This window comes from Microcaecilia unicolor, chromosome 3, assembly GCF_901765095.1.
Source record: "Microcaecilia unicolor chromosome 3, aMicUni1.1, whole genome shotgun sequence".
Lineage (NCBI taxonomy): Eukaryota > Metazoa > Chordata > Amphibia > Gymnophiona > Siphonopidae > Microcaecilia > Microcaecilia unicolor.
The window spans coordinates 505804614-505821032 of NC_044033.1; the positions used below are offsets into that span (position 1 = coordinate 505804614).

Consider the following 16419-nt stretch of genomic DNA (forward strand, 5'->3'; position numbering starts at 1 on the left):
AAAACGAATCGGAGAAAATTTTCTTCACCCAACGTGTAATTAGACTCTGGAATTCGTTGCGGAGAACGTGGTACGGGCGGTTAGCTTGACGGAGTTTAAAAAGGGGTTAGATAGATTCCTAAAGGACAAGTCCATAGACCGCTATTAAATGGACTTGGAAAAAATCCGCATTTTTAGGTATAACTTGTCTGGAATGTTTTACGTTTGGGGAGCGTGCCAGGTGCCCTTGACCTGGATTGGCCACTGTCGGTGACAGGATGCTGGGCTAGATGGACCTTTGGTCTTTCCCAGTATGGCACTACTTATGTACTTATGTACTCTTATGTACATAAGTATTGCCATACTGGGACAGACCAAAGGTCCATCAAGCCCAGCATCCTGTTTCCAACAGTGGCCAATCCAGGTCACAAATACCTGGCAAGATCCCAAAAAAGTTCAATACATTTTATGCTGCTTATCATGGGCATCTAGATAAGGATGTTCGCAATTCTCCAGTGTGTTACAAATTAAAATGAAAATTAAAACATATCCGAACATGGAGCCTTTTGTAAAATACATATAAGGATGCTGGCAGATACATAAGATACATGCTTTTGACTCAGTTGATTTAGAGCTGTTGATTGATAAACTGCAACAGTTGGGTTTAGGTGGACAAGTGTTGCATTGGTTTCAGTCATTTTTGAGTGGAAGATCTATGGTAGTGAGAGGTTTATGGGTCTCCAGAGAGGTACTAGTTGAGAGGGGTGTATCACAAGGGTCGGCTCTTTCTGCCTTATTTTTCAATTTTTACCTCGCACAGTTGGGCAAGCTCTTTGATTGTAGGTTTTGTTTTGTTTTTATCAGTTTTATGCCAATGATGTACAGGGTTTTTTTTCCCTTAGTTGATTGGAAGATTACTTTGGATGATCAACTGAGTAGGTATATGAGGCGGGTGAAAGATTGGATGGCATTGCATGGAATGTGTTTGATTGTGAATAAGACAGAGGTCATGATTACGGGGAAAAGTGAGCACAACTCATGGCCTGAAAGGGTCAATGTGGGTGATAAATACGTGCCTGTGCAAAAGGAGATGAGATTGTTAGGGGTTCAGTTAGACAGTGCTTTGAACATGGGTGCCCAGGTTAGTAAAGTTGTTCAGGCTTGTTGTTGTCAGTTACATATGCTCCATAGGTTTAACCCAATGCTATCCACTTATGATCTAGACTTGTAGTGCAAGGGCTAGTGTTGTCACAGTTGGACTACTGCAACGCCCAATATCTTGGAATATCATCACCAAGACTTAGGGCTTTGCAGATGGTCCAAAATGCAACAGCACGATTGATAGTTGGGAGTGGGTAAGTTTGTTCATGTCTCACCATTTCTTAAGAACTTGCACTGGTTACCTGTTGTCCAACGAATACAGTATAAGGTTCTGTCACTAATTCATCGCACTTTGTATGCGGTTGCTTCTGCCTACTTTCAGGAAGTTTTGCAGGTATACCATCCTACCAGATCTTTGAGATCAGATAAAACAATGCAGTTGTCACTGGATCCAATTATGCTATCACACTATGCAGAAACAAGGCCTTCATCGTTTACAGTGGCTGATACTCCTCTATGGAATGCACTCAAAAGTCACTTACTCTTCTGTAATGATGTGCTTCGATTTAAGAAGCAACTTAAAACACAGTTTTTTGTGGTAGCATTCTATTGAGTAGTGATTACTATACTGTGTATCTGATTTAATCTAATGGGCAATAATTGGATTGTTTTGTAATTTTTGTCTTTTGTTCTTATTATGTATGTCATTTTGGAAACCACCTAGGTTTTAAGGTGGTATATAAATTTTAAAATAAATAAATAAAATAAATATCAGGAGCGGTGACTTTATAAAATATGATAGAAAGTAGAGAGGCAGCATTCTGCAGCTTCCGTGCATGCATGTGGCAATTTCACACTTGGACAGAGGCACCTATATGTCGTTATACTGGGACAAATTGCATATAGTTATAAGCAGTTGGTATGGCTGCACAGGACACAAGGGGAACCGGGATGCTAAACTTGTGCCTCATCCATTGGCTTTTCTTGCATGTTGCTAGTGGGCGGAGCAGAAGCGTTTGGAGGCAAGTCGCACAGGAGTGCATTGACAGCTTGCGACACTCCTGCTTGCATAAATGACGCCTAGGATGAAGGCACGGACATTGTACTCACTTGAGAGCAGGTGTAAATGTCCCTCCACTTCAACATATGCATCTCTCTTCTGTGCTTACTTTGGAACGCTCTACCTAGATCTATACGATTAATTAATGACTACTTGCCCTTTAGAAAAATGTTGAAAGCTCATTTCTTTAAGCAAGCCTACTCTAATGTCCCAACCTAACCTGATCAACCACCACTCCCAATTCTGTTCTGATTATGATACTGACCTCATCATTGGTTTTACTTACCCCACCTCCCCATTCCCCCTCTACTCATCCCAAACATCTCCTCTCCATCTCTCCTTTACTATATTCCTCCTTACCCCATTTCCCCCAACCTATACTATCATATCTTGTCTACCCTCCCTTATCCTAATCATACATTATCAAGCTTCAACTTTATCATGTTTCACTACTGTTTAATTTCTCTCACTATTAGACTTTATATTTCGAATTACTATGTAAGCTGCATTGAACCTGCATTGTGTGGGGAAAGCGCGGGGTACAAACGTAATAAATAAATAAATAAATAGTGGATTTTCCCCAAGTCCATTTAATAATGGTCTATGGACTTTTTCTTTAGGAAGCCATCCAAACCTTTTTAAAACCCCGCTAATCTAACTGCCTTTACCACATTCTCTGGTAACAAATTCCAGAGTTTAATCACACATTGAGTGAAGAAACATTTTCTCCGATTCATTTTAAATTTACTACATTGTAGCTTCATCGCATGCCCCCTAGTCCTAGTATTTTTGGAAAGCATGAACAAATGCTTCACATCTACCCATTCAACTCCACTTATTATTTTATAGACCTCTATCATATCTCCTCTCAACCGCCTTTTCTCCAAGCTGAAGAGCCCTAGCCACTTTAGCCTTTCCCCAAAAGGAAGTCGTCCCATCCCCTTTATCATTTTCGTCGCCTTTCTTTGCACCTTTTCTAATTCCACTATATATTTTTTTGAGATGCGGAGACCAGAATTGAACACAATATTCGAGGTGCGGTCGCACCATGGAGCGATACAAAGGCATTTTAACATCCTCATTACACTACTGAGTATCTCATAATGCTACAAACTGAACACTAAGTTAAGTTTGTTTTGTTTATTTTGCTTAGTTTGACAAGTTATTTGCATGTTCACAACACTGATTGATTTAGGCAACAGAAGGATGATACACAATAGCAGGTGTTAGAAAGTTATACCTGCAAGGTATCTAAGGCTTTTCCTTTCTACTAGAGTGACACTGTCTTTGAAGACTCCAGTTTCTAAACACTGATAAAGTGAAGTTATTTTTGAGTTTGTAGCCACCACATCTTCACCAACAGGACCTGATTTACAAAGAACAACTGTATGTTCTGCAGAGCCAGGCAAAAGATGCTTGAAAAAGATCATGTAAGTCATATTGGTATCAAGATGTGCATTCAAGAAGCTAAAGAGGTACTGTTTGGATGTCCATGAATTGAGAAAATGTCATGAGAACTTAGTCTAGTAGTGCCATATATGTGCTAAGATCCAGTGGTACACTACTCAAGAACCCCTATGCCCTCACCCTGAGCTTTCCTCAATCTAGTACAATCCACAGTGCTCACTCATGCCAACTACTGCAACAGCATCTTCATCGGATGCCAAGCCCAAATCATAAAAAAACTTCAACAGCCCAAAACACAGCAGCTAGACTCATTTTGGCAAATCAAGATTCGAAAGCGCAAAACCACTTCGTGAAAAACTTCACTGGCTCCCAATCAAGGAACGAATACACTTCAAAGCCCACACAATGATCCACAAGATCCTCAATGGCGAATCCCCAAGCTACATGACCAACCTGATCGATCTTCCAGCCAGAAACTGGACCAGTACTTCTAGAACATATCTCAATCATCATCTCCCTAACTGCAAAGGCCTTAAATACAAAACCTACTACGCATCCAACTTCTCTGTCATTGGCAGCCAACTCTGGAATGCCTTACCTAGACACATCCGAAAAACCACTGAGCATCTACCCTTCCGAAAACTGCTGAAGACTTAACTCTTCAAACAAGCCTACAACCCGTCCTAACTCTCAAACACAACTCCACTCCACTATATCACCCACACTACAATCCCTTCAACACATCTCTTACCACTGTCCCACTCAATGTAATTATTCCACTCTATGAAATTATGCCATCCCTGCGACACTTTGTTCTATACTTTGTATCATTTCTGTGACACATCGTACCATACTGAACCTAATCTAAGTAATTATGTCATCTCTTTGATACATTGTTTCCATCCCTGTATTATCTCTATGATACTTTATCATCTCTTTGATACATTGTTTCCATCCCTGTATTATCTCTGTGATACTTTGTACCATACTATGTAAGCCGCATTGAACCTGCTATTGAGTGGGAAAGAGCGGGGCATAAATGCCACAAATAAATAAATAAATTTGGCAAAAGATGAGTAACATATAGTAACATAGTAAATGACGGCAGATAACCTGTACGGCCCATCCAGTCTGCCCAACAAGATAAACTCATTTTACATGGCATGTGATACTTTATATGTATACCCGAGTCTGATTTGTCCTTGCCTTTCTCAGGGCACAGACCGTAGAAGTCTGCCCAGTACTGTTCTTGTACTAAGTTCTGAAGCTAACATCGAAGCCCCTTAAAATTTACACTCCTGCCCATCCCTATCCATTCAGTCACAATCAGGGCGTAGACCGTAGAAGTCTGCCAGCTCCCGGTTTCTTTCCAATTACCAGCATCGCCACCCAATCTCCGCTAAGTTTCCATGGACCCATTCCTTCTAAACAGGATTCCTTTGTGTTTATCCCACACATGTTTGAATTCCATTACCGTTTTCATCTCCACCACCTCCTGCGGGAGGGCATTCCACATATCCACCACCCTCTCTGTAAAAAAATACTTCCTGACATTAGTCCTGAGTCTGCCCCCCCTTCAACCTCAATTCATGTCCTCTAGTTCTACCACCTTCCCGTCTCCGGAAAAGGTTCGTTTGCAGATTAATACCTTTCAAATATTTGAATGTCTGTATCATATCACCCCTGTTTCTCCTTTCCTCCAAGGTATACATGTTCAGGTCAGCAAATCTCTCCTCGTATGGTTTGCAACACAAAACCCATACCATTTTCGTAGCTTTTCTTTGCACTGCTTCCAGTCTTTTTACATCTTTAGCAAGATACAGCCTCCAGAACTGAACACAATACTACAAGTGGGACCTCACCAATGACTTGGAGATGGGCATCAACACCTCCTTTCTTCTGCTGGTTATGCCCCTCTCTACGCAGCCTAGCATCCTTCTGGCCACGGCCGTCGCCTTGTTGCATTGTTTCTTCACCTTCAGATCCTCCGACACCAACACCCCAAGGTCTCTCTCCTGAGTCGAGTTTACTAATCTCTCCCCTCCTATCCAGTATCTCTCTTTTGGGTTTCCACACCCCAAGGACAAGTTCCTGGAGAAAACGCCCATAGTCTGCTGTTGAGACAGACGTGGGGAAAGCCATTGTTTGTCCCTAGGATTTGTAGCATGAATATTGCTACTATTTGGGATTCTGTCAGCTACTTGTGACGTGAATTGGCCACTGCTGGAAGCAGGATACTAGGCTAGATGGAACATTGGTCTGCCCCAGAATGGCTATTCTTATGTTCTTACCCATTCAATCTTATCCCTCTTTTTCCTCTCATCTTATGATCCTCATAGAATGTCCTCTTTTTTTTTTTTTTGTACCCCGCGCTTTCCCATTCACGGGAGGCTCAATGCGGCTTACATGGGGCAATGGAGGGTTAAGTGACTTGCCCAGAGTCACAAGGAGCTGCCTGTGCCTGAAGTGGGAATCCAACTCGGAATCCAACTCAGTTCCTCAGGACCAAAGTCCACCACCCTAACCACTAGGCCACTCCTCCACTGTTGCTACTATTTGAGATTCTACATGGAATGTTGCTATTCCACTACCAACATTCCATGTAGAAGTCGGCCCTTGCAGATCAGCAATGTGGCCGCGCAGGCTTCTGCTTCTGTGAGTCTGACGTCCTGCACGTACGTGCAGGACGTCAGACTCACAGAAACAGACGCCTGCACAGCCTTCTACATGGAATGTTGCTAGTGGAATAGCAACATTCCATGTAGAATCTCCAATAGTAGCAACATTCCATGCAGAATCTCCGATAGTATCTATTTTATTTTTTTACAATTGTATCCCACACTTTCCCACTCATGGCAGGCTCAATGCGGCTTACATGGGGCAATGGAGGGTTAAGTGACTTGTCCAGAGTCACAAGGAGCTGCCTGTGCCTGAGGTGGGAATCGAACTCAGTTCCCGAGGACCAAAGTCCACCACCCTAACCACTAGGCCACTCCTTTTTAGCAGGTTTGTCTACATTTTTAACTTTTTCATTTTTCATTCCTCTCTCTTTTTTCTGACTGAAATCTGCTTTTCCCCTAAGGACTTTGCTTTAGCTGTTGCTCCGTCATGATAGTTAGATTTTTTTTCTCCCACGTTTCACTAAGTACTGTAGATTTCAGTGTCAGTTTGGGCTGCTACTTTCCTTCTCCTTATCCACTTTTCATTTAAACTTTGGGTGGGTGGGTGGGTGGGAGCAGTAGATTTACAGGGCTCTGGTTTCCACTCTTAAATGTTGTCAGGGTTGAGGAGTTGTTTAGAAAGAACCTTAGGGGTCCTTTTACTAAGGTGCGCCGAAAAATGGCCTGCACTGGTGTAAACGCGTGTATTGGACATGCGCAGGTCCATTTTTCAGCGCGCCTGCAAAAAAGGTCTTTTATTTGCCCGAAAATGAACATACGGCAAAATAAAAACTGGTGTGTGTCCATTTTGGGTCTGAGACCTTATTGCCAGCCATTGACTTAGAGGTAAGGTCTCATGCGTTAACTGTGCGGTAATTGTCTATGTGCGTAAGTAGAGGAGTGTGGTAGCCGTGTTAGTCCACTCTTAAGGTTATCAATAGAAAACAAACAAAATAAAACATGGAAAAGAAAATAAGATGATACCTTTTTTATTGGACATAACTTAATACATTTCTTGATTAGCTTTCGAAGGTTGCCCTCTTCGTCTATGTGCATAGAATGACGATTACCGACCAGTTTCTGCACATGCCAGAAAATAAAAATTATTTTCCGGTGCACGTAGCGGACAGGCAGCAAAAATGAAATTACCGCAAGGGCCACGTGATAGACAGGCGGTAACACCAAATTGACACGCGTTGGGCGTGAGTAGGCACCTACATGGCTTAGTGAAAGGGCCCCTAATTGACTACCACTTCCTGACTTGTGATAAAATAATCCACCTTAACAATAGCCCACATTGATAAATTCACCCCCCCAACCCCCTCCCCCCCCTTAGCCAGCTAGATTTAGGATGATTTTTTTATTGAAAATGTAACAGGCTAGATAGATTTAGTTAAAAATCCAGACAAAATTTGGCCATCTAAGGAACTCAGATATTTTTGAATATTGATTCACACATATCAAGACAGAGGCAGAAACTGTCGTCCTCAGATTGTAATTTAGACAAAGGAATTTAATATTTTGACAATCGATCACGTCGCTTTGATTCGATAACTCAAAGATTTGTTTTTCACTTACCACTGCAGAAATAAGAAAAGCAAGCCAATGATCAAGACTAGGAAGACCACAATTGTTGTAATCAGGACAAACACCATCACTATATCCACACCAGCACTGCTGCTTCTCATTTCTATTTCTAATGGGGGAAAAAATAGGGTTTGATCATTATTCTCAGATCAGACTGCAAAGTGATAAACATTCCACAGTTCATGTTTCAAATAAATTGAGCTCCTTGTTTAACAAAACATTTGGCCATTGCTGTCAGTTCAAACCCCACTTCCCCCCCCCCCCCCCCCCCCCCCCACCACCAAATGCTTTGATAGCAGCTGTTTAAATGATAAAGATGGCTTTTTTTGCACATATGAAATGTGAGGCACATGGGAACTAAATCCCACTAAGATCACTCTAGAATCACAAATCAACAATGAAGAGTTTTATCTTCGTTTGGATTTCTGCCAATTAGCATCTAATTTTGTACAGTGTTTTCGTTGCAAATTCAAAATCTGACAGCTCAGGAAAGACATGGAACAGCATGATATTTAGGAAGACTGTCTTCTGTTTCACAGGTTTTAGAATTCCTTCTCTTCTCATTACTTAATATCAACATGATTTTCACTGAATTCTCTGCCTGTGATACAATTAATTCTTCTGAACATGGTAGGGATGTAATAATGATCATGGCCATATTTAGGCTGGTCCAGCCCTACCTGCTCTCCTGCCTTAATTTTCTTTTTTTTTGGGGGGGGGGGGGGGGAGGGTGTAAATTTTATAACAGCACAAACATAAATAGGATATATGCACGTAATTCCACTTTGAAAATTACCACAGGGAATTTATGCTCATAAATTTACATCTGCTCTTGGGCACAAATGTCCCTGATTAATTTACATGTGAGTATTTTCTAAAGTATGGGGTCGATATTAAAAAGAGTTTCACTTGGTAGGAGAGACTCATGCCTGGTTACACCTTGCTGAGCTACCCAGTCATGGATATTCAGCACTTAATCAGTTAGTGCAGCAGAATATCCCTATAACCAACCATCGCCAACCAGCTAGATTAGGGGTGGGCCCAAGCAGAGTATCAATTTAGCTAGTTAGCAATGATATTCAGTCCGCTACCCAGCTAGCTACTACTTATCATTTCTATAGCACTACTAGACATACACGGCAGTGTACACCAGGGGCATAGCCAGACAACAGATTTTGGGTGGGCCTAGGCAAGAAGTAGGTGGGCACCAAGTGTTCTCCCCCACCAGCAAAAAAAAAAATATCTCAGCTGGCGAGAAAATGCTTCTTTCCATCTTGGCTTACCATCAGGGGAAGTCTTCAGCTGATATAGCTTGGGATCTCCACCAGCTACCACTAAATGTGTGCTACTGTTGGGTGGGCCTGAACCCTAAGTGGGTGGGTCCTGGCCCACCCAGGCCCACCTGTGGCTATGCCACTGGTGTACACATTCCCCTGGATTCTATAGCACGCCTAGCGCTCCACGCTGAAATCCAAGCATATTCTGTAACATAGCGCATAAGTTACTTGGCTTAACAAGCCAATCAGCATTGTTAACAGCACTTGACAAGCAATAATGAGCACTAATTGCATAGCTCCCTTACCTTGTGTGCTGAGCCCCCCAACCCCCCCCCCCCCAAAACCCACTACCCACAACTCTACACCACTACCATAGCCCTTAGGGATAAAGGGGGGCACCTACATGTGGGTACACTGGGTTTCGGGTGGGTTTTGGAGGGCTCCCATTTACCACCACAAGTGTAACAGGTAGGGGGGGGGTTGGGCCTGTGTCCACCTGCCTGAGGTGCACTGCACCCACTAAAAACTGCTCCAGGGACCTGCATACTGCTGCCATGGAGCTGGGTATGACATTTGAGGCTGGCATAGAGGCTGGCAAAAAATGTTTAAAAAATTTTTTGGGGGGGGTGGGAGGGGGTTGGTGACCACTGGGGGAGTAAGAGGAGGTCGTCCCCGATTCCCTCCGGTGGTCATCTGGTCAGTTCGGGCATCTTTTTGATGCTTGGTCGTGAAACAAAAGGGACCAAGTAAAGTCAGCCAAATGCTCATCAGGGACGCCCTTCTTTTTTCCATTATCGGCCGAAGACGGCCATCTCTTAACCATGCCCCTGTCCCGCCTTCGGTACACTGGCAACATGCCCCCTTGAACTTTGGCCGTCCCCTTGACGGAAAGCAGTTGAGGGCGGCCAAAATCGGCTTTCGATTATGCTGATTTGGCCGGCCCTGAGAGAAGGACGCCCATTTCCCGATTTGTATCAGAAGATGGGCGCGCTTCTCTTTCAAAAATGAGCTGTATAGTGTCCATTTCGAGCTTTGGTTTTGCTATGTTGCAGAGTGTAGGTATCTATGTTGGGTCGGTGGGGTATGCCTTTTTGAATAGGTAGGCTTTTTGTGATTTCCTGAAGTTTAGGTGGTCGTAGGTTATTTTCACAGCTTTTGGCAATGTGTTCCATAGTTGTGTGCTTATATAGGAGAAGCTGGATGCGTAGGTTGCTTTGTATTTTAGTGCTTTGCAGCTTGGGTAGTAGAGGTTTAGGTATTTTCAAGATGAACTGGTTATGTTTCTGATTGGTAGGTCGATGAGGTGGTTAGGAGGCAGGGCTAGTGGTTGGGAGGCGGGGCTAGTGCTGGCCAGACGTCTATGGTCTGTGTCCTGAAAATGGCAGATACAAATCAAGGACAGGTATACATATAAAGTAGCACATATGAGTTTATCTTGTTGGGCAGACTGGATGAGCCATCACTTACTATGTTACTATATATATATATATATATATATATATATATATATATATATATATATATATATATATATATATATATATATATATAACCACATTCTTTAAATTTTCCATATGTGAATGAGATTTAAAAAAAAATAAAATGGAAGAATTCAAATGTGTGGCAGTAAATGAACAGCGAGACATAATCCCCCTCATTCTATAATTTTGAATGCACATTTTTGCGCTTAGGGCTAGATTTTATATATGGCGCCTAAAAATTCTGCGCGGAAATAAGCATATTGTATAAAATTAAGGCACAGTATATAGAATACACATTATCAATACTGCAGCGCCTACAGCTACGCGCATTTACGCTAATAAAAACCTGGTGTAATTCCAAGCATGTAGATTTAGGCGCATTGAGGCGTATTCTGTAATTGTGCATGTAACTGTTGGAACTCCCATACAACGCCCAAAAACACACCCATAGACATGCACCTTTTCAGCTATGCATGTTTATTTTCAACTGCGCACTTTGCAATTTAGGCGCAGTTCTTTATAGAGTACGCTTACCGATTTCCACGCATAAATTGTAATTATTGCCAATTAGCGCTCGTTATTGCTTGCTAGGTGCCATTAAAAAGGTTAATTTATCTTCTTCCGCCAATTAAGTTACGCGCTTATCTCCAAGCGAATCTAAGCACCATATATAGAATCCGGGAGTTAGTGGGCAAAATTGTGCATACAGGTTATAGGATACTGCCAGTTATGTGCATTATTTAATTGCCCAATTGAGTGCAAATTAACACTAACAACCAATAATCAGCAATTATTGGAGTTAAGTGGTACTAATTGGCCCAAATTTGCAATTTTGTGTTAGCGCCTAAATTCTATAGTGCATAACTGCAAGAGGGGCGTGGATGTGGGAGGGGCATGGGCGGGGTAGAGACATGCTAAGCAGCATACAGAATACTGTTAGTTACATGCATACCTGCCACACTTAGACATGCGCAATTACACCAACCATACAACTACATCAAGTACTACTACTACTACTTATCATTTCTATAGCGCTACAAGGCATACGCAGCGCTGTACACCATACACAAAAAAGACAGTCCCTGCTCAAAGAGCTTACAATCTAGATAAGACAGGTAGACAGACAGAACAATTAAGGGTGAGGGAATAAAGAGGTGAGGATAAAGGACAGGGTAAGTGAGTTAGGAGTCAAAAGCAGTGGTAAAGAGGTGGGTTTTGAGTTTGGACTTGAAAACAGCTAAAGACGGGGCTAGACGCATAGGTTCGGGAAGTCTATTCCAGGTGTGAGGTGCAGCAAGACAAAAGGAACGGAGTCTAGAATTAGAAGTAGAGGAGAAGGGGACGGATAAGAGAGATTTATCTACAGAACAGAGTACTCGAGGGGGAACGTAGGGGGAGACAAGAGTGGAGAGGTACTGGGGAGCGGCAGAGTGAATGCACTTATAGGTCAATAGGAGAAGTTTGAATTGAATACGGAAATGGATAGGGAGCCAGTGAAGTGACTTAAGGAGAGGGCTGATGTGAGCATAGCGACTTTGGCGGAAAATGAGTCGTGCAGCAGAGTTTTGGACTGATTGAAGAGGAGAGAGATGGCTAAGAGGGAGGCCTGTGAGAAGCAGGTTACAATAATCAAGACGAGAGGTGATAAGAGTGTGGATAAGGGTTCTGGTAGAGTGCTCAGAGATGAAGGGACGGATTTTGCTGATGGTATAGAGAAAGAAATGACAGGTTTTGGCAATCTGCTGAATGTGAGCAGAGAAGGAGAGAGAGGAGTCAAAGATGACCCCAAGGTTACAAGCTGATGAGACAGGGTGAATGATGGTGCCATCCACAGAAATAGAGAAAGGGGGGAGAGGAGAGGTAGGTTTAGGGGGAAAGATGAGAAGCTCGGTTTTGGCCATGTTAAGTTTCAGATGACGTTGAGACATCCAGGCAGCGATATCAGATAGGCAGGCTGAAACACTGGTCTGGATGCTGGTTGAGATTTCAGGGGTAGAGAGGTAGATTTGGGAGTCATCAGCATAGAGATGGGGCACACCCAACCAGTCAGTCGGGGTTCTCAGAATATCCCCAATGAATAATGAAAACCCCTGAAACACTCACATCTAAATTTACTACTACTACTACTACTTAACATTTCTAAAGCGCTACTAGGATTACGCAGCGCTGTACAATTTAAAATGGAAGGACAGTCCCTGCTCAAGGAGCTTACAATCTAAAAGACGGGTGTACAATCTAAAAGACAAGTGTAGAGTCGATCTGATAGGGCATACTATATTTCTCGAAAGGTTAGGTGCCGAAAGCAGCATTGAAGAGGTGAGTTTTAAGCAGACTAATGCTACTATTCTATATCAGCAGTTTCCATTATAGAATTCACGCTTAGGGCTAGATTCTATATATGGCGCCTGAAAAATCCGCATGGTAAAAAAAATACGCCTAGGCGTATTCTCTACAGTACACCTAAATTTTATAGCATAGACTTAAATTTCCACGCGGTATACAGAATATGCCAAGCGCCTCTCCACACGACCAAATTTGGTCACATCCATTTAGACCATGTAAATCCTGACACCTAAATTAAGCGCAGAGAGGGTGTATTGTATAATAATTTATTTATCTATTTAGATTTTGCTCACACCTTTTTCAGTAGTAGCTCAAGGTGAGTTACATTCAGGTACTCTAGATATTTCTCCCTCCCAGGAGGGCTCACAATCTAATTTTGTACCTGAGGCAATGGAGGGTTAAGTGACTTGCCCAAGATCACAAGGAGCAGCAGTGGGATTTGAACCAGCCACCTGGATTGCAAGAGCAGAGCTCTAACCACTAGGCTGCTCCTCCACTAAAAACATTCCATGTAGAAGCCTGCCATTGCAGATCAGCAATGCGGCCGCGCAGGCTTCTGTTTCTGTGAGTCTGACGTCCTGCACGTACGTGCAGGACGTCAGACTCACAGAAACAGAAGCCTGCGCGGCCGCACTGCTGATCTGCAAGGGCAGGCTTCTACATGGAATGTTGCTAGTGCAATAGCAACATTAACATTCCATGTAGAATCTCAAATAGTAGCAACATTCCATGTTCCACTGTACTAACCACTAGGCCACTCCTCCACTGGCAACATTCCGTGTAGAATCTCAAATATTTATTTATTTAGATTTTGCTCACACCTTTTTCAGTAGTAGCTCAAGGTGAGTTACATTCAGGTATTCTGTATATTTCTCTGTCCCAGGAGGGCTCACAATCTAATTTTGTACCTGAGGCAATGGAGGGTTAAGTGACTTGCCCAAGATCACAAGGAGCAGCAGTGAGAATTGAACCCAGGTCTCCAGGATCAAAGCCCACTGTACTAACTGTTAGGCTACTCCTCCACCCCTCTACTCCTCCACCTCTGTGCAAGCCATTTCTGGGGGTTTGGGCCAGTGGTAGTGCCGGAAGAGCGAGTGTTAAGCCTGTATTGGGCTTACTGCTGCTCTGTAAAAGGGCCCCGTAACCCTCCATGCTCCAGGTACAAAACTTAGATTGTGAGTCCACTAGAGACAGAGAAAGTACCTGCATATAATGTGTGCAGCGCTGCATACATCTAGTCAGTAGCGTAGCCAGAGTTTAATTTTTAGATGGGCCTGGAGGTGGACTGGGTGGGCACAGGCCTCGCATTTCCTATCCATCCGCCCGCCGCATTTTCTCTCCATCCACTACCCCCCCCCCCCCCCGCGACAGCCCCCTGCACATGGTCAGTTCTGGTCATTTTTACTGACCTGAAGCGCCGTTCTTCCTCCAGCACCGGTGATTCCCATAGCCAGCCTTCTGCCAGCGCGCGTCGTCAGAGCCTCTTCTCAAGCGCGTCCCGCCTACTCTGCAACTTCCTGTTTTCCGCAAAGGTGGGACGCAGGAAGTTGCAGAGTAGGCGGGACGTGCCTGAGAAGAGGCCCCGACGACGCGCGCTGGCAGAAGGCTGGCTATGGGAATCGCCGGTGCTGGAAGGAGAACTGCACTTCAAGGTAGTAAAAGTGAGCAGACCATGTGGACGGGGAGAGCGGGCAGAAGAGGCTGGGCGGGCCTGGAGCAAAAGTGTCTAGGCCTGGGCCTGTCCAGGCCCACCCGTGGCTACGCCCCTGCATCTAGTAGCAATGATTAGAAGTAGTTGGACATTCATTTTCTGACTCGGACATCCTTTCAAAAATGTCCCTCCATCTTACAGCTGATTTATAAAAAAAAAAAAAAAAAGAAAGCTATTTAAACAAGTTAATGGCTTTCAACATAGTCATGCCCTTGAAGGATCTAAAAATCAAGATTTAAGATAAATTTGTGACTTTTCTTGATGTCTTTTATATTTGGTTTTTATTCCTTTATGGTTATACTTTACTCTCCTCATTTCACACTGATGTAGAATTAGTTTGATTTTTAACTGATTCACGTGGGAGGTTTTGTGCAGATGGAAAATTCTGCCCTCAGAGTACAGACTTCAGCCTGCTGCAGCTACGCTGTGAACCATTAAGTTGTTTTGAGCATTTGAGACAACTTCGCTACACTACAGTGTCTTCCCCTCACTACAAATAAAACTAAATAATTGTTTGCATAAATTACTATAATATGCTCATTTGAATCCTCCAGTCTACTTGTGTTATTATTTAAAAAAACACACATAGGAACTACATAAGACATTATCAAATGAAAAGTTTCAGCAAGACACACATGCTGTAAAACTCTAGACAAAGAAAGATGGCAGTAACTTAAACAATGAGGTAATTAAATTTGCTGATGGCACAGTTATTCAACGTTGTTAAATCGCAAGAGGATTGTGAAACATTACAAGAGGACCTTACGAGACTGGGAGTCTAAATGGCAGATGACGTTTAATGTGAGCAAGTGCAAAGTGATGCATGTGGGAAAGAAGAACCCAAATTATAGCTACGTCATGCAAGGTTCCACGTTAGGAGTCACCGACCAATAAGGGATCTCGGCATTGTTGTTGATGGTACGTTGAAACCGTCTGCTCAGTGTGCTGTGGCGGCTAAGAATGTTAGGTATTATTAGGAAAGGAATGGAAAACAAAATCAGTCCATGGTGCGACCGCACCTCGAATATTGTGTTCCAATTCTGGTCACCGCATCTCAAAAAAGATATAGTGGAATTAGAAAAGGTACAGAGAAGGGCGATGAAAATGATAAAGGGGATGGGACGACTTCCCTATGAGGAAAAGGTGAAGCATCTAGGGCTCTTCTGCTTGGAGTAAAGACGGCTGAGGGGAGAAATGACAGAGGTCTATAAAGTAATGAGTTGAGTGGAACAGGTAGATGTGAATCGTTTGTTTACTGTTTCCAACAATACTAGGACTAGGGGGCATACAATGAAGCTACAAAGTAGTACATTTAATACAAATTGGAGAAAAAACTTTTCTTCACTCAACATGTAATTAAACTGGAATTCGTTGCCAGAGAATGTGGTAAAGGCAATTTGTTTAGCAGGGTTTTAAAAAGATCTGGATTGCTTCCTAAAGGAAAAGTCAATAGACCATTATTAAATTGACTTGGGGGAAATCCACTGCTTATTTCTGGGATAAGCTGCTTAAAATGCATTGAACTTTTTCGGGATCTTGCCAGGTATTTGTGACCTGGATTGACCACTGTTGGAAACAGGATGCTGGGCTTGAAGAACCTTTGGTCTGTCCCAGTGTGGTACTTATGGAATGGTTTCATGGCATTTCCTTTCCATCACAAAACAAAACAAAGAAAATAATTGTACTGTCTTCCAGTCTGTTACCCCATTGTTAAAACAGTTACAGTAGAATCAAGAGTTCTTTTTAAAAATTCTATTCCTGATACATAAAGCATTGAGGAAGGAGTCAGCTTTTTATTTTTTAAATGTTCTTA

General features: G+C 42.9%; 1 protein-coding gene across 1 annotated transcript in view; it reads right to left on the minus strand.

Annotated features, from left to right (window-relative positions):
• Positions 1-7781: 7781 nt before the first annotated feature.
• SPACA1 (sperm acrosome associated 1) overlaps positions 7782-16419 on the minus strand; it is a gene marked incomplete at its 5' end in the record, with an annotated part of 99772 nt that continues 91134 nt past the window's right edge. The window contains one exon of the mRNA XM_030195177.1: positions 7782-7903. Coding sequence (XP_030051037.1) covers positions 7782-7903 — 122 coding nt within the window. The remainder of the gene's footprint in view (positions 7904-16419) is intronic.